Source organism: Blennius ocellaris, assembly GCF_963422515.1.
Source record: "Blennius ocellaris genome assembly, chromosome: 5".
Taxonomy (NCBI): domain Eukaryota; kingdom Metazoa; phylum Chordata; class Actinopteri; order Blenniiformes; family Blenniidae; genus Blennius; species Blennius ocellaris.
Genome location: NC_137654.1, coordinates 31,222,157 through 31,239,993, shown reverse-complemented (window position 1 = coordinate 31,239,993; position 17,837 = coordinate 31,222,157). Strand labels below are relative to the sequence as shown.

Here is a 17,837-nt window from a genome sequence, read left to right as displayed (position 1 = left end):
TGTCGTTCCTTCACTGTTTATGACTTCAATCCTTCAGGAGGAACTTTCAGGAGGAAATTCCACCTGGAAGCTGGAAGCTTCACGTTCTGTGACGTGAAGGAAGACGGGAGCGCCACCGTGTGGGAACAGACGATACCGCCGCTTCGGCAGCTTCAACAGAAACGATTTCAATTTCAATCAGACAGCATTAAAATCAGCATCGTATTTCCGCCATTCTGGATTCCTGGTATTTATTTTATGTTTAATGATTTATGTAACTTAGTTCCTGGTTCAAATAAACCTCGAAAACAATACAAATATTGTCGTATAAAGAGACCAGGGCCAGCGACTGCAATTCAGCCTCCTGCCGCTGAGTGGCGCTGTGAGTCACGAGGACTCCATGTTTGGTCGGTCGGGAGGATTTGAGCACATATTTATTTATTTATTTTTATAAAAACACACTAAATCCTTCACATTACTATCTGTGTCCGCGTGGTGGCTGTTGTAATCAATATGGATCATTCTGGGAATTAGAATTCGAGACGTTTATTTACTGCCGAGGATGACGCGTTTCCGCATAGCCGCCATCTTGGATGAGGACTGCAGCAGCTCATCTTCAAACTGGTGAGTTTGGAATCATTTTAAAAGTCCTTCTTCTAAAGCTCTACGGTCTGATGCGTATCGTGGTGCTCGAGGGGGTCCCGGGGGAGCCGCGGACAATCTGCCGGTGTCCCCGGTGGACAACCTGCCGGTGTCCCTCTTGGGTCAACCTGCCGGTGTCCCCGGTAGAGTCAACCTGCTGTGTCCCTCTATAGTCAACCTGCTGGTGTCCCTCTAGAGTCAACCTGCCGGTGTCCCCGGTAGGGTCAACCTGCTGTGTCCCCGGTAGGGTCAACCTGCTAGTGTCCCGGTAGAGTCAACCTACTGTGTCCACGGTAGAGTCAACCTGCTGTGTCCCCGGTAGGGTCAACCTGCTGTGTCCCCGGTAGGGTCAACCTGCTAGTGTCCCGGTAGAGTCAACCTACTGTGTCCACGGTAGAGTCAACCTGCTGTGTCCCCGGTAGGGTCAACCTGCTGGTGTCCCCGGTAGAGTCAACCTACTGTGTCCACGGTAGAGTCAACCTGCTAGTGTCCCGGTAGAGTCAACCGACCGGTGTCCCCGGTAGGGACAACCTGCCGGTGTCCCTCTAGAGTCAACCTGCTGTGTCCACGATAGAGTCAACCTGCTGGTGTCACCGGTGGTCAACCTACCAGTGTCCCCGGTAGAGTCAACCTGCTAGTGTCCCGGTAGAGTCAACCTGCTGTGTCCCCGGTAGGGTCAACCTGCTAGTGTCCCGGTAGAGTCAACCTGCTAGTGTCCCGGTAGAGTCAACCTGCTGTGTCCCCGGTAGGGTCAACCTGCTAGTGTCCCGGTAGAGTCAACCTGCTCGTGTCCCGGTAGAGTCAACCTGCTGTGTCCCCGGTAGGGTCAACCTGCTAGTGTCCAGGTAGAGTCAACCTGCTGTGTCCCCGGTAGAGTCAACCTAATATGTCCCCGGTAGAGTCAACCTGCTAGTGTCCCGGTAGAGTCAACCTGCTGTGTCCCCGGTAGAGTCAACCTGCTAGTGTCCCGGTAGAGTCAACCTGCTAGTGTCCCGGTAGAGTCAACCTGCTGTGTCCCCGGTAGAGTCAACCTGCTAGTGTCCCGGTAGAGTCAACCTGCTGTGTCCCCGGTAGAGTCAACCTGCTAGTGTCCCGGTAGACTCAACCTAATATGTCCCCGGTAGAGTCAACCTGCTAGTGTCCCGGTAGAGTCAACCTAATATGTCCCCGGTAGAGTCAACCTACTGGTGTCCCGGTAGAGTCAACCTAATATGTCCCCGGTAGAGTCAACCTGCTAGTGTCCCGGTAGAGTCAACCTAATGTGTCCCCGATAGAGTCAACCTACTGGTGTCCCCGGTGGTCAACCTACCGGTGTCCCCGGTAGAGGACCCGGCTGCAGGACCACGATGCCCCTTGCCCCAGCGAACCAGGCCCAGTTGATCCGGTCCAGTCAGAAGGACGAGCAGTACCGGGTCTCTCTGAGGAACAGCGCCAACGAGACCTTCCAGACTCTGGCAGGTAAACGACGGTCCCTCCACACCGGGTCAGTCTAGAATCTGGGGACGTGGTCCCACCTGGGGGGGGGGTCGGGTTCAGGATGTGGTCTTATCTGCTCCCGACAGGAAGTCGCCAATGGCTGAACTGGAGGAAGGAGCTGGAGCTGCTGTCGGACCTGACCTACTACAGTCTGACCACTCTGGCAGGTAACCAGGGACCGGGACGGGGGTCTGGTAGATCCCGTAGACCTGATAGATCCCGTGGATCTGATAGATCCCGTGGATCTGATGGGTCCTGTGGATCTGGTAGATTCTGTGGATCTGATAGGTCCCTTGGATCTGATAGATCCCGTGGATCTGATAGGTCCCGTGGACCTGATAGATCCCGTGGATCTGGTAGGTCCCGTGGATCTGATAGGTCCTGTGGATCTGGTAGATCTCGTGGATCTGGTAGGTCCCGTGGACCTGATAGATCCCGTGGATCTGGGAGATTCTGTGGATCTGATAGGTCCCGTGGATCTGGTAGGTCCCGTGGATCTGGTAGGTCCCGTGGACCTGGGCGCTGCTGACGGTCTTTGCTCTGCAGGCTCTCAGACCCTGGGCGAGGAGTACGTGAACGTGGTCCAGGTGGACCCCAGCGGTCGCCGGGTCCCGTCGCTGGGCAGACGAGGCGCGTCGGTGCTGTGCGGCGTCCTGCTGCCCTACCTGCTGGACAAGCTGCTGGTGTGCCTGGACAACGAGCTGCAGGGCGGCCGGGGGGGCCGTCGGGGGGGGGGCCGGCTGGGCGGCGCCGTGCGGAGCCTGGTGGGCCTCCTGTCCGAGTCCCAGAGGAGGGCCTGTGGCCCGGCGGTGCTGCTGGTCCAGCAGACCCTGACCCTCCTGCAGAGGCTCCACAGGGCCGTCTTCTACCTCCGGGGGAACTTCTACCACGTCTCCAAGAGGACGGCCGGCGTCTCCTACGTAGGTCCTCCACCCTGTAGGGGTCCTCCACCCTGTACCAGTCCTCCACCCTGTACCGGTCCTCCACCCTGTAGGGGATCTTCCACCCTGTACGGGTCCTCCACCCTGTACAGGACCTCTACCCTGTAGGGGTCCTCCACCCTGTAGGGGGTCTTCCACCCTGTACAGGACCTCTACCCTGTAGGGGACCTCTACCCTGTAGGGGGTCTTCCACCCTGTAGGGGTCCTCCACCCTGTACAGGACCTCTACCCTGTAGGGGTCCTCCACCCTGTACCGGTCCTCCACCCTGTATCAGTCCTCCACCCTGTAGGGGATCTTCCACCCTGTACCGGTCCTCCACCCTGTACCGGTCCTCCACCCTGTAGGGGGTCTTCCACCCTGTAGGGGTCCTCCACCCTGTACAGGACCTCCACCCTGTAGGGGTCCTCCACCCTGTACTGGTCCTCCACCCTGTACAGGTCCTCCACCCTGTACTGGTCCTCCACCCTGTACAGGTCCTCCACCCTGTACCGGTCCTCCACCCTGTAGGGGTCCTCCACCCTGTACCGGTCCCTACAGTATAGGACTTGACACAGCAGACCAGTGTACTACACCCTCACTGACATACCCCCTCCCCCCCCAGGTGTGTGGGACCCCCCCCAGTGGTGACGGGTCCTGGGTCCGGGCCAGTTACCGTGTTCTGGGCGTGGCCTCGCTGGTCCAGCTGCTGGTCACCGTGGTTCTTCAGGTCAGCGTCTTCCGGCAGAGGCGGCGAGCGCAGGTGGAGTGGGCGGAGCTACGCAGCGGCAGGTACCACAACAGTGCTGTGACCTCTGACCTCTGAACTGTGACCTCTGAACTGACCTCTGACCTGTGTGCAGCAGTCCCCCGTCCCCCAGCGCAGGGTCCAGGTCTGCTCGCTGCATCCTGTGTCTGGAGGACCGGAGACACTCCACGGCGACGCCCTGTGGACACCTCTTCTGCTGGAGCTGCATCACTGGGTGGTGCAACACCAAGGTCAGCCCCGCCTCCGCCTCAGCCTCCACCTGACCTCCACCTTCACCTCCACCTGACCTGACCTGACCCCCACCTCCACCTCCACCTCCTCACCTGACCTCCTAGACCTGACCTCCACCTCCACCGGACCGCCCCCACCTCACCTCACCTGACCTCCACCTCCACCTGACCTCCCCCACCTCACCTCACCTCACCTCCTAGACCTGACCTCCACCTTCACCTCCACCTCCACCTGACCTGCTAGACCTGACCTCCACCTCCACCGGACCTCCCCCACCTCACCTCACCTGACCTCCACCTTCACCTCCACCTGACCTGACCTGACCCCCACCTCCACCTCCACCTGACCTCCACCTTCACCGGACCTCCCCCACCTCACCTCACCTCCACCTTCACCTCCACCTGACCTCCACCTCCACCGGACCTCCCCCACCTCACCTCACCTGACCTCCACCTCCACCTGACCTCCCCCACCTCACCTCACCTCACCTCCTAGACCTGACCTCCACCTTCACCTCCACCTCCTCACCTGACCTCCTAGACCTGACCTCCACCTCCACCGGACCTCCCCCACCTCACCTCCTAGACCTGACCTCCACCTGACCTCCAGTGTGCAACAGTGTGTAACGGTGTGTAACGGTGTGTGTGTTGCTTCCAGGCGGAGTGTCCACTGTGTCGGGAGAAGTTTCAGCCACACAGGCTGATTTACCTGAGGAACTACAACTAGAACACACACACACACACACACACACACACGCACACACACGCACACACACGCACACACACGCACACACGCACACACACACACACACACGCACACACACACACACACAGGATTGTATGAGTCACATTGACTCGGTCTGTTTGTATTAAAATGATCAAACTTTGGAATAAAGTGAATTTTTCATGTTTAAACTTTTCTCGTTTGACTCTGAAGAACCTGATCTTCACTCCCTCGGATCCAGTCCTGGTTTTCACACACACACACACACACTATATGAAGTTGTGTACCATATTGAGTACCAAATTTGTACTTTATATGAATTATTAGTACTTGCTATAACGGGAACGAACATTTTGTAAGTGATGGTTGAATCCTGCAGGTTTGTGTTCTGCTCACGACTGCCGGGTTACGAGCTGCACTCCCCGGAAGACATTCTGACTGTAACCTCTCTGAGACGTGTCCAAGGTCTCCGTCCTCCAGGCCGGGGGACACGTCTTATCCTAGGACAGGGGTAGGGAACCCTGGTCCTCCCGTCTCCCACGTCTCCCTCCACTGGACTGATGCTTCAGCACGAAGCCAGAGAACCAGCTGCTCGTCGCCATCAGCTGTGTGGAAGCAGGGAGACGTGGAGAACCTGCAGGGCTGCGGCCCTCCAGGACCGGAGTCCCCTACCGTCTCCTGCTCGCATAGAAGTGAACACACACACACACACACACACACACACACACACACACACACACACACACACACACACACACACACACACACACACACACACACACACACACACACACACACACACACACACACACACACACACACACACACACACACACACACACACACACACACACACACACACACACACACACACAGGCCTGAGGGTGGCTCCCAGGGTGACTCCAGTGGGGCCCCGGGGTGACTCCCAGGGAGGCCTCCAGGGTGACTCCAAGTTGGCCCCAGGGTGGCTCTAAGGTGGCTTCAGGGTGGCCCCGGGGTGGCTCCCAGGGTGGCCTCCAAGTTGGCCCCAGAGTGGCTCCAGGGTGCCTCTAAGGTGGCACCGGGTTGGTTCCAGGGTGGCCCCGGGGTGGCCCCGGAGTGGTTCCAGGGTGGCTCCAGGGTGACTCCCAGGGTGGCCTCCAAGTTGGCCCCAGAGTGGCTCCAGGGTGGCTCTAAGGTGGCTTCCGGGGTGCCTCCGGGGTGGTTCCAGGGTGGCTCCAGGGTGGTTCCAGGGTGGCTCCAGGGTGACTCCCAGGGTGGCCTCCAAGTTGGCCCCAGAGTGGCTCCAGGGTGGCTTCCGGGGTGGTTCCAGGGTGGCCCCGGGGTGGCTCCAGGGTGGTTCCGGGGTGGCTCCAAGTTGGCCCCAGGGTGGCTCTAAGGTGGCTTCAGGGTGGCCCCGGGGTGGCCCCAGGGTGTCTCCAGGGGCGCCCCCCTGGCTGAAGTTTAACAAGTGAAACCACCAAAACATGTCTAAACTTCTTAACGTCTCATGCTTTGTCTGTATGATTATTATATGTTGTATATATTTTTTAATTGTTATTATAATATTATAGTTACAAGCCTTTTTGCACTGTGGGTCTGAGAGGCCTGACATTTCCTCTGTGCTGTGCGTCTTGCATATTAGCACACTGGACACTAAAGCTGACTTGGACTTGGACTTGATGCAGCTGAACTGGTTGGTTGGATCAGTAACCAGTTTGTTACCCAGCTTCAGTTTTCTTCCTGCAGATGTTTGTCTACATTTGCCATGTGAAGCGAGACTCACACTGGATCCACTGAAGCTTTAAACCTTCTGGAGGAAAATGAAACGAGCTGCAGTGAAGAGACACGACACGGCGAGTGCAGAGAGATTCATTGTCCAACAACCAGAGAACAGAGTTTAAATAAAATACACACACTTCCCCCAAAACCCCCACCAGGACACACACACGCGCACACACACACACACGCTCACGCACACGCGCACACACACACACACACACACACACTTTGGTTCCAGCATGCGGAGGCGCTTTAATGAGACGAGCAGCGGCCGGCTCACCGGTGCAACTCATCAGAACAAGGTTTAATAAATATCTTTTAGCGAGTTCAACGCTGGAAGGAAAGTAAAGAGAAGCTGTCAGGACGCCTTCGCTGCTATGTACATTAAACTGAACGGCCCCGTGTGGCTAACGCTAATGCTAACGCTAATGCTAACACCCCTTTCATCTGACACCCCTGTGGCTCGCCGTGGCCCGGTGGACGTCTCTGGGACGTCTGACGCCCTGCAGACGTTTGGAAGACGCACCGACCACCGTTCCTGTCTTCTTATTGAGACGGAGACAGTCTGTCGGTCTCAGACTGACCGTTACAGACTGTCAGTCTCAGACTGTCCGTCACAGACTGACTGTCACTCTCAGACAGACTGTCACAGCCTCAGACAGACCGTTACAGACTGTCAGTCTCAGACTGACCATCACAGACTGTCACAGCCTCAGACAGACTGTCACAGTCTCAGACTGACCGTTACAGACTGTCAGTCTCAGACTGTCCGTCACAGACTGACTGTCACTGACTGTCAGTCTCAGACAGACTGTCACAGCCTCAGACAGACTGTCACAGCCTCAGACAGACCGTTACAGACCGTCACAGTCTCAGACAGGCCGTAACAGACTGTCAGTCTCAGACTGACCATCACATACTGTCACAGTCTCAGACAGACTGTCACAGCCTCAGACAGACCGTTCCAGAATGTCAGTCTCAGACTGACCATCACAGACTGTCACAGTCTCAGACAGACCGTTAGACTGTCAGTCTCAGACTGACCATCACAGACTGTCACAGTCTCAGACTGACCATCACAGACTCAGACAGACTGTCACAGTCTCAGACAGACCGTTACAGACCGTCACAGTCTCAGACTGACTGTTACAGACTGTCAGTCTCAGACTGTTACAGACTGTCAGTCTCAGACTGTTACAGACTGTCAGTCTCAGACCGCCTCCTGCCAGGACAGACGCCACAAAAGAAATCAAACATCTTCCTGTTTAACTCAAAGCTCATTTACATTCATGTGAAACGACAGCATTTGGATCTATTGCGTTCATTAGTTCCTCCCTGTGCTTGTACACCAGACACCGACCGGACGGGACCTGGACCTGGACCTGGACCTGGATCTGGACCGGACTTGACACCGACCAGACCGGACCGGACCTGACCTGGACCGGCCCTGGTCTGGTCTGGAGCATCATGAAGGGGTGTGTGAGAATCATGAAAAAAAATGATTCAGACATTCAGCTGGTCCAACGTGGCCTGCAGACCCCACGAGTCTGGACCCGGAGTCTGGACCTGGAGTCTGGACCGGAGTCTGGACCCGGAGTCTGGACCCGGAACAGCTGATGACGAAACACAATCGCCAGACCTACTGACCCCTCAGGTTGGAGGAGACATGGACGAAGCAGGAGGGTCTTTGGTTAGAAACATGGAGGCAGAATCCCTGAAGGTCCCCTGGTCCACTTCATGAAGGGGGACCAGGTCCAGGTCCAGGGCCAGGGCTGTGCCCAGCTCCAGGTCTGGAACTGGAGGAGCCCCCCCCCCCTTGGTGCTGGTTTACTGAGTGGGAATGTAGATGATGCTGGTGTCGGGAATGAAACGTCCAAGTGCGGGACTGTCCATCCAGTCTGAGAGGAAGACGGGTCCTCAGAGACAGACAGGTCCTCAGAGAGAGAGCGAGAGCGAGAGAGAGAGAGAGAGAGAGAGAGAGAGAGAGGTCCTCCGAGGAGGGACAAGTGACAGTTCCTATGGTAACCAGAAGCGTCAGAGAAGCGCGGAGCTCCAGGTGCGGAGCGGCAGAGTCTTTCCCTCCCAGCAGGGGGCGGCGGCGCTCACTTCTTCCCCGACTTCATGTAGGACGGTATGGCCCCTCGCGCCGTCAGGCCCTCGAAGCGTTTGTAGGTGTAGTTGATGAAGACCCAGTCTTTGTTCTTCAGGTCGGCCTCGGTCTGGTTGGACACCTGAGTGGCTGCAGAGGGAGGTGGGAGGTCAGAGGTCAGAGGTCAGGGGTCAGGGGACAGGGGACAGACGGGACACTCACTGGTTGGCGTGAGGATGTCCGAGTCGGGGAACTCGTCGAAGTTGGAGGTGTCGTCGATGCTCTTGATGTTGATCGGGATGGCAGCAGGTCTTTCTCTGGAGGACGAGACTGGTGTGAGCCTGGACCCTGACCCGGTTTTGTCCCCCCCCCCCCCCCCCCCCACCACCTCCGGAGCCTGGACCCTGACCTGGTTCTGTCTGTCCCCCCCCCCACCTCCGGAGCCCGGACCCTGACCTGGTTCTGTCTGTCCCCCCCCACCTCCAACCTGAACAGCAGGACGTCTCCACCAAGTCTGGTTCTACAGGACGTCTCTGCAGGAAGTCTCCACAGAATCTGGTTCTACGGGACGTCTCCACCGAATCTGGTTCTACGGGACGTCTCCACCGAGTCTGGTTCTACGGGACGTCTCCAGAGTCTGGTTCTACGGGACGTCTCCACCGAGTCTGGTTCTACGGGACGTCTCCACCGAGTCTGGTTCTACGGGACGTCTCCACCGAGTCTGGTTCTACGGGACGTCTCCAGAGTCTGGTTCTACGGGACGTCTACAGAGTCTGGTTCTACAGGACGTGTCCAGAGTCTGGTTCTACAGGACGTGTCCAGAGTCTGGTTCTACGGGACGTGTCCAGAGTCTGGTTCTACGGGACGTCTCCACCGAATCTGGTTCTACGGGACGTCTCCACCGAATCTGGTTCTACGGGACATCTCCAATGAGTCTGGTTCTACGGGACGTGTCCAGAGTCTGGTTCTACGGGACGTCTCCACCGAATCTGGTTCTACGAGACGTCTTCACCGAGTCTGGTTCTACAGGACATCTCCAGTGAGTCTGGTTCTACGGGACGTGTCCAGAATCTGGTTCTACGGGACGTCTTCACCGAGTCTGGTTCTACAGGACGTCTCTACAAGAAGTCTCCACCGAATCTGGTTCTACAGGACGTCTCCGCTGAGTCTGGTTCTACAGGACATCTCCAATGAGTCTGGTTCTACGGGACGTCTCCAGTGAGTCTGGTTCTACGGGACGTCTCCAGAGTCTGGTTCTACGGGACGTCTCCAGAGTCTGGTTCTACGGGACGTCTCCACCGAGTCTGGTTCTACGGGACGTGTCCAGAGTCTGGTTCTACAGGACGTCTCCAGAGTCTGGTTCTACAGGACGTGTCCAGAGTCTGGTTCTACAGGACGTCTCCAGAGTATGGTTCTACGGGACGTCTCCAGAGTCTGGTTCTACAGGAACAAGTATTCAGCACCAGATGTTCCATCTCACACAGGTGGAGTAATTCTATCAACAAAGTCCTCCTTCGCCCCTGGACGACCTGGAGCGTCTTTATCTACCGGCGTCATCAGGTGACCTGTTCTTGTCCAACTCTTCTGGCGGGGACACGAGGACACGGGGACACGAGGACACGAGGACCCGGAGTGACAGGACGCTCTGGCGGTCATCCAGGATTCAGAGAACCGTGGCTACATACGCAACCTTCATTCTATTTCATCCAGACTGCGAGAGGCGGAGCTTTCAGCACCGTTCCTATGTGGCTACGCTACCTAGCTTACCCGATCAACACTGGCGTTAGCCGCTGGCTTCAACATCGCCAGCTAATCTAAAGCCGCCTAGCGCCGCTACCTGATGTGGTCGTAGTCCACGCCCTCGAAGAACGGGTTGGACTTGATGTCCTCCACGCCGGCGGCGCCGATCCGGTGCTCCTCCTCACAGCAGAACCTGAACACAAGGCCTCCGTCGGTACTCCAGCTCCAGCTGTGCTCCAGCTGTGCTGCATGCAGGTGATGAGCGGAGTCCCTACCGGAGGATCAGGTCCTTGGCCTTCTCCGATATGGGAACTTCAGGAGGGAAGGTGAGCGTCTCCCTCCAGTTCATCACCTTCCTGTAGGTCTCCTGAGGCGTCTCGGAGCAGAACGGAGGGTAGCCTGCACACACACCCAGGACCTCCTGACGTAAGGCGCCTTGCCTTTCAGCATCCTACCTATCAGCATCTTACCCATCAGCGTCTTACCTATCAGCATCTTACCTATCAGCATCCTACCTATCAGCACCTTACCTATCAGTGTCTTACCTATCAGCATCTTACCTATCAGCATCCTACCTATCAGCGTCTTACCTATCAGCGCCTTACCTATCAGTGTCTTACCTATCAGTGTCTTACCTATCAGCATCTTACCTATCAGCACCTTACCTATCAGCATCCTACCTATCAGTGTCTTACCTATCAGCATCCTACCTATCAGTGTCTTACCTATCAGCACCTTACCTATCAGCACCTTACCTATCAGCACCTTACCTATCAGCATCCTACCTATCAGCGTCTTACCTATCAGCGCCTTACCTATCAGTGTCTTACCTATCAGTGTCTTACCTATCAGCATCTTACCTATCAGCACCTTACCTATCAGCATCCTACCTATCAGTGTCTTACCTATCAGCATCCTACCTATCAGTGTCTTACCTATCAGCACCTTACCTATCAGCACCTTACCTATCAGCACCTTACCTATCAGCATCCTACCTATCAGCGTCTTACCTATCAGCATCCTACCTATCAGTGTCTTACCTATCAGCACCTTACCTATCAGCACCTTACCTATCAGCATCCTACCTATCAGCGTCTTACCTATCAGCGCCTTACCTATCAGTGTCTTACCTATCAGTGTCTTACCTATCAGCATCTTACCTATCAGCATCTTACCTATCAGCATCTTACCTATCAGCACCTTACCTATCAGCGCCTTACCTATCAGCGCCTTACCTATCAGCATCTTACCTATCAGCATCTTACCTATCAGCATCTTACCTATCAGCACCTTACCTATCAGCGTCTTACCTATCAGCGCCTTACCTATCAGCACCTTTCCTATCAGCGTCTTACCTATCAGCGTCTTACCTATTAGCGTCTTACCTATCAGCGTCTTACCTATCAGCGTCTTACCTATCAGCGCCTTACCTATCAGCGTCTTACCTATCAGCGCCTTACCTATCAGCGTCTTACCTATCAGTGTCTTACCTATCAGCATCCTACCCATCAGCACCTTACCTATCAGCATCTTACCTATCAGCACCCTACCTATCAGCACCTTACCTATCAGTGTCTTACCTATCAGTATCTTACCTATCAGCGCCTTACCTATCAGCGCCTTACCTATCAGTGTCTTACCTATCAGCACCTTACCTATCAGCGTCTTACCTATCAGCGCCTTACCTATCAGCGCCTTACCTATCAGTGTCTTACCTATCAGCATCCTACCCATCAGCACCTTACCCATCAGTGTCTTACCTATCAGCGCCTTACCTATCAGCGCCTTACCCATCAGCACCTTACCCATCAGCACCTTACCCATCAGCATCTTACCTATCAGCATCTTACCTATCAGCACCTTACCTATCAGCATCCTACCTATCAGCATCCTACCTATCAGCGTCTTACCTATCAGCGCCTTACCTATCAGCGTCTTACCTATCAGCGCCTTACCTATCAGCATCTTACCTATCAGCGCCTTACCTATCAGCATCTTACCTATCAGCATCTTACCTATCAGCACCTTACCTATCAGCGCCTTACCTATCAGCATCTTACCTATCAGCATCTTACCTATCAGCATCTTACCTATCAGCGCCTTACCTATCAGCGCCTTACCTATCAGCATCTTACCTATCAGCGTCTTACCTATCAGCATCTTACCTATCAGCACCTTACCTATCAGCATCTTACCTATCAGCACCTTACCTATCAGCACCTTACCTATCAGCATCCTACCTATCAGCGCCTTACCTATCAGCATCTTACCTATCAGCATCTTACCTATCAGCACCTTACCTATCAGCACCTTACCTATCAGCACCTTACCTATCAGCACCTTACCTATCAGTGTCTTACCTATCAGCGCCTTACCTATCAGCACCTTTCCTATCAGCGTCTTACCTATTAGCGTCTTACCTATCAGCGTCTTACCTATCAGCGTCTTACCTATCAGCGCCTTACCTATCAGCGTCTTACCTATCAGCACCTTACCTATCAGCATCCTACCTATCAGCATCCTACCCATCAGCACCTTACCTATCAGCGCCTTACCTATCAGCGTCTTACCTATCAGTGTCTTACCTATCAGCATCCTACCCATCAGCACCTTACCTATCAGCATCTTACCTATCAGCATCCTACCTATCAGCACCTTACCTATCAGTGTCTTACCTATCAGCGCCTTACCTATCAGTGTCTTACCTATCAGCATCCTACCTATCAGCACCTTACCTATCAGTGTCTTACCTATCAGTGTCTTACCTATCAGCGCCTTACCTATCAGCGTCTTACCTATCAGCATCCTACCCATCAGCACCTTACCCATCAGTGTCTTACCTATCAGCGTCTTACCTATCAGTGCCTTACCTATCAGCGCCTTACCCATCAGCACCTTACCCATCAGCATCTTACCTATCAGCACCTTACCTATCAGCATCTTACCTATCAGCATCTTACCTATCAGTGTCTTACCTATCAGCACCTTACCTATCAGCATCTTACCTATCAGCATCTTACCTATCAGTGTCTTACCTATCAGCACCTTACCCATCAGCACCTTACCTATCAGCACCTTACCTATCAGCATCTTACCTATCAGCACCTTACCTATCAGCATCTTACCTATCAGCATCTTACCTATCAGCATCTTACCTATCAGCATCTTACCTATCAGCATCTTACCTATCAGCACCTTACCTATCAGCATCTTACCTATCAGCACCTTACCTATCAGCGCCTTACCTACCAGTGCCTTACCTACCAGCGCCTTACCTACCAGCGCCTTACCTATCAGCATCTTACCTATCAGCATCTTACCTATCAGCATCTTACCTACCAGCGCCTTACCTATCAGCGTCTTACCTATCAGCATCTTACCTATCAGCGTCTTACCTATCAGCACCTTACCTATCAGCATCTTACCTATCAGCACCTTACCTATCAGCACCTTACCTATCAGCATCCTACCTATCAGCATCTTACCTATCAGCATCTTACCTATCAGCACCTTACCTATCAGCACCTTACCTATCAGCACCTTACCTATCAGCACCTTACCTATCAGTGTCTTACCTATCAGCGCCTTACCTATCAGCACCTTTCCTATCAGCGTCTTACCTATTAGCGTCTTACCTATCAGCGTCTTACCTATCAGCGCCTTACCTATCAGCGTCTTACCTATCAGCACCTTACCTATCAGCATCCTACCTATCAGCATCCTACCCATCAGCACCTTACCTATCAGCGCCTTACCTATCAGCGTCTTACCTATCAGTGTCTTACCTATCAGCATCCTACCCATCAGCACCTTACCTATCAGCATCTTACCTATCAGCATCCTACCTATCAGCACCTTACCTATCAGTGTCTTACCTATCAGCGCCTTACCTATCAGTGTCTTACCTATCAGCATCCTACCTATCAGCACCTTACCTATCAGTGTCTTACCTATCAGCGCCTTACCTATCAGCGTCTTACCTATCAGCATCCTACCCATCAGCACCTTACCCATCAGTGTCTTACCTATCAGCGCCTTACCTATCAGTGTCTTACCTATCAGTGCCTTACCTATCAGCGCCTTACCCATCAGCACCTTACCTATCAGCACCTTACCTATCAGCATCTTACCTATCAGCACCTTACCCATCAGCACCTTACCTATCAGCATCTTACCTATCAGCACCTTACCTATCAGCGCCTTACCTACCAGTGCCTTACCTACCAGCGCCTTACCTACCAGCGCCTTACCTATCAGCATCTTACCTATCAGCATCTTACCTATCAGCATCTTACCTATCAGCATCTTACCTATCAGCACCTTACCTATCAGTGTCTTACCTATCAGCGCCTTACCTATCAGCACCTTACCTATCAGCATCTTACCTATCAGCATCTTACCTATCAGCACCTTACCTATCAGTGTCTTACCCATCAGCGCCTTACCTATCAGCACCTTACCTATCAGCATCTTACCTATCAGCATCTTACCTATCAGCACCTTACCTATCAGTGTCTTACCCATCAGCGCCTTACCTATCAGCATCTTACCTATCAGCATCTTACCTATCAGCACCTTACCTATCAGCATCTTACCTATCAGCATCTTACCTACCAGGGCCTTACCTATCAGCATCTTACCTATCAGCATCTTACCTACCAGCGCCTTACCTATCAGCATCTTACCTATCAGCATCTTACCTACCAGCGCCTTACCTATCAGCGTCTTACCTATCAGTGTCTTACCCATCAGCGCCTTACCTATCAGCATCTTACCTATCAGCATCTTACCTACCAGCGCCTTACCTATCAGCATCTTACCTATCAGCATCTTACCTACCAGGGCCTTACCTACCAGCGCCTTACCTACCAGCGCCTTACCTACCAGGGCCTTACCTACCAGGGCCTTACCTATCAGCATCTCGTACATGATGACACCCAGACTCCACCAGTCACACAGTTTGTTGTAGCCGTTCTGCATGAAGACCTCGGGGGCGATGTAGTCTGGAGTCCCCACTGTGGAGAAGGCCTGGGGGGGGGGCAGGGGGCGGAGCTCAGAGCTGTGTGTGTGTGTGTGTGTGTGTGTGTGTGTGTGTGTGTGTGTGTGTGTGTGTGTGTGTGTGTGTGTGTGTGTGTGTGTGTGTGTGTGTGTGTGTGTGTGTGTGTGTGTGTGTGTGTGTGTGTGTGTCTCACACACCAGCTGTCGTCTGTTCCTCTTCCAGGTCTCTGCTTTCCTCTTGGAGTTCATGTTCTGGAAGGCTGAGCAGACCAGGTACTTCAGCATCAACATCACATGAGACACTGAAGACACTGAAGGACATCGTCCCGTCCCACTAGAGCAGGACGAGACGTTGGAGGGACTCTGAACCCCTCCAGGGTCCAACGACACCTCTGATGTCACGACGTCAAACCCTGAGTTTCCAGCAGAGCTGCTGAGTTAGCGGAGTTTAACGGTGGTTAACGACGTTGTCAAGACGACGGACGGGAGGCGGAGCTTCAGCAAGGAAACCTTATCCTCCGTGAACCCACACTTCTCAGTGACTCCCCCCCCCCCAGAATAAAGTTCCCACTGTGGTGACCAGTTAATTCACTGTGGGGCGGTGGGGAACTTTATTTTGTAAACAGGAAGTAGTTTTGTTGGTCCACCGTGTTTGACGCTCCGACGGAGAGACGAGAGGAAAGAAATTCAGAATTTCAATTTTGTGATTTAGTTCCATAACGGAGCAGCTCTGCTGTACAGACACAGACTTGAGTGTCCAGGTCAGTGACTGTCCAGGTCAGTGGGTGTCCAGGTCAGTGGGTGTCCAGGTCAGTGAGTGTCCAGGTCAGTGGGTGTCCAGGTCAGTGAGTGTCCAGGTCAGTGAGTGTCCAGGTCAGTGGGTGTCCAGGTCAGTGAGTGTCCAGGTGTCCAGGTCAGTGAGTGTCCAGGTCAGTGACTGTCCAGGTGTCCAGGTCAGTGAGTGTCCAGGTCAGTGAGTGTCCAGGTCAGTGGGTGTCCAGGTCAGTGAGTGTCCAGGTCAGTGAGTGTCCAGGTCAGTGAGTGTCCAGGTCAGTGGGTGTCCAGGTCAGTGAGTGTCCAGGTCAGTGGGTGTCCAGGTCAGTGAGTGTCCAGGTGTCCAGGTCAGTGAGTGTCCAGGTGTCCAGGTCAGTGGGTGTCCAGGTCAGTGAGTGTCCAGGTCAGTGAGTGTCCAGGTGTCCAGGTCAGTGAGTGTCCAGGTGTCCAGGTCAGTGGGTGTCCAGGTGTCCAGGTCAGTGGGTGTCCAGGTCAGTGAGTGTCCAGGTGTCCAGGTCAGTGGGTGTCCAGGTCAGTGGGTGTCCAGGTGTCCAGGTCAGTGAGTGTCCAGGTGTCCAGGTCAGTGGGTGTCCAGGTGTCCAGGTCAGTGGGTGTCCAGGTGTCCAGGTCAGTGGGTGTCCAGGTCAGTGAGTGTCCAGGTGTCCAGGTCAGTGGGTGTCCAGGTCAGTGGGTGTCCAGGTCAGTGAGTGTCCAGGTGTCCAGGTCAGTGGGTGTCCAGGTGTCCAGGTCAGTGGGTGTCCAGGTGTCCAGGTCAGTGAGTGTCCAGGTGTCCAGGTCAGTGGGTGTCCAGGTGTCCAGGTCAGTGGGTGTCCAGGTGTCCAGGTGTCCAGGTCAGTGAGTGTCCAGGTGTCCAGGTCAGTGGGTGTCCAGGTCAGTGAGTGTCCAGGTGTCCAGGTCAGTGGGTGTCCAGGTCAGTGGGTGTCCAGGTCAGTGGGTGTCCAGGTGTCCAGTGAGGGACTGACTTTGCTTGTTGAGGTCACTGGGCAGACTGTGGTTCAGGTTCTTGTAGAACTCGGTCCGATGGGCCCTCTTCAGTCCCGTGCAGAGACCGAAGTCCGACAGCTTGACGTGGCCCTGAGGACAGACACACACCAGAGACATTTGGTGCAGCTGCTCCCGAACCACAGACCGTCCCCCGTCCAGGCTGGACACTGACCCGGGAGTCCAGCAGCAGGTTGTCGGGTTTGATGTCCCGGTGGATGAAGCCCAGCTGGTGGATGGACTCGATGGCCAGGACCGTCTCCCCGATGTAGAACTGGGTGGCCTCCTCCGTCAGGGTGTCCTTCTTCATCAGCAGGGTCATCATGTCTCCTGGGGGGACAGGGGGGGCGAGACGGAGTCAGACAGGTGGACAGTAGGAGGACAGGGAGTAAGACGCAGAGGACTGGTGAAGGTCCCGGTCCTCCAGAGTCCAGAGGAAGACTGGGTCCCAGTCCTCCAGAGGAGCTGGACCTCCAGGACCAGCAGGGGGTCCCGGTCCTCCAGGACCAGCAGGGGGTCTACCTCCAGGCAGGAACTCCATGATGAGGTACAGGTTCATCTTGTCCTGGAAGCTGTAGAACATCTTCACCACCCACAAGCTGTCGGCCTCCACCAGGATGTCCCGCTCTGCCCGGATGTGACCCACCTGGACGGACATGGACAGGACATGGACATGGACACGGACAGGACATGGACATGGACACGGACATGGACAGGACATGGACAGGACATGGA

The 17,837-nt window shown here is 54.5% G+C and overlaps 2 protein-coding genes across 3 annotated transcripts in view; one reads left to right on the top strand and one right to left on the bottom strand.

Annotated features, from left to right (window-relative positions):
- Positions 1 to 567: 567 nt before the first annotated feature.
- On the top strand, positions 568 to 4,832 carry pex10 (peroxisomal biogenesis factor 10). Of its 2 annotated transcripts, none has more exons than XM_080497170.1 (7): positions 568 to 603; positions 1,896 to 2,079; positions 2,184 to 2,264; positions 2,644 to 3,017; positions 3,641 to 3,807; positions 3,882 to 4,014; positions 4,673 to 4,832. In XM_080497170.1, the coding sequence occupies exons 2-7, from the start codon at positions 1,968 to 1,970 to the stop codon at positions 4,739 to 4,741; spliced, it is 936 nt and encodes a 311-aa protein (XP_080353296.1). In that variant the 5' UTR covers positions 568 to 603; positions 1,896 to 1,967; the 3' UTR covers positions 4,742 to 4,832. The 2 variants fall into 2 exon arrangements, with proteins under 2 accessions (XP_080353296.1, XP_080353295.1); XM_080497169.1 differs by having other exon boundaries at positions 3,879 to 4,014.
- A 1,741-nt stretch (positions 4,833 to 6,573) lies between these two features.
- LOC308130203 (serine/threonine-protein kinase 38) overlaps positions 6,574 to 17,837 on the bottom strand; it is a 15,501-nt gene continuing 4,237 nt past the window's right edge. The window contains exons 6-14 of the mRNA XM_080496424.1: positions 17,625 to 17,748; positions 17,278 to 17,432; positions 17,084 to 17,195; positions 15,525 to 15,586; positions 15,239 to 15,356; positions 10,604 to 10,727; positions 10,426 to 10,521; positions 8,811 to 8,905; positions 6,574 to 8,738 (exon numbers count right to left, since the gene is read on the bottom strand). Of these exons, the coding sequence (XP_080352550.1) occupies positions 8,602 to 8,738; positions 8,811 to 8,905; positions 10,426 to 10,521; positions 10,604 to 10,727; positions 15,239 to 15,356; positions 15,525 to 15,586; positions 17,084 to 17,195; positions 17,278 to 17,432; positions 17,625 to 17,748 (1,023 nt within the window). The 3' untranslated portion in view covers positions 6,574 to 8,601. The remainder of the gene's footprint in view (positions 8,739 to 8,810; positions 8,906 to 10,425; positions 10,522 to 10,603; positions 10,728 to 15,238; positions 15,357 to 15,524; positions 15,587 to 17,083; positions 17,196 to 17,277; positions 17,433 to 17,624; positions 17,749 to 17,837) is intronic.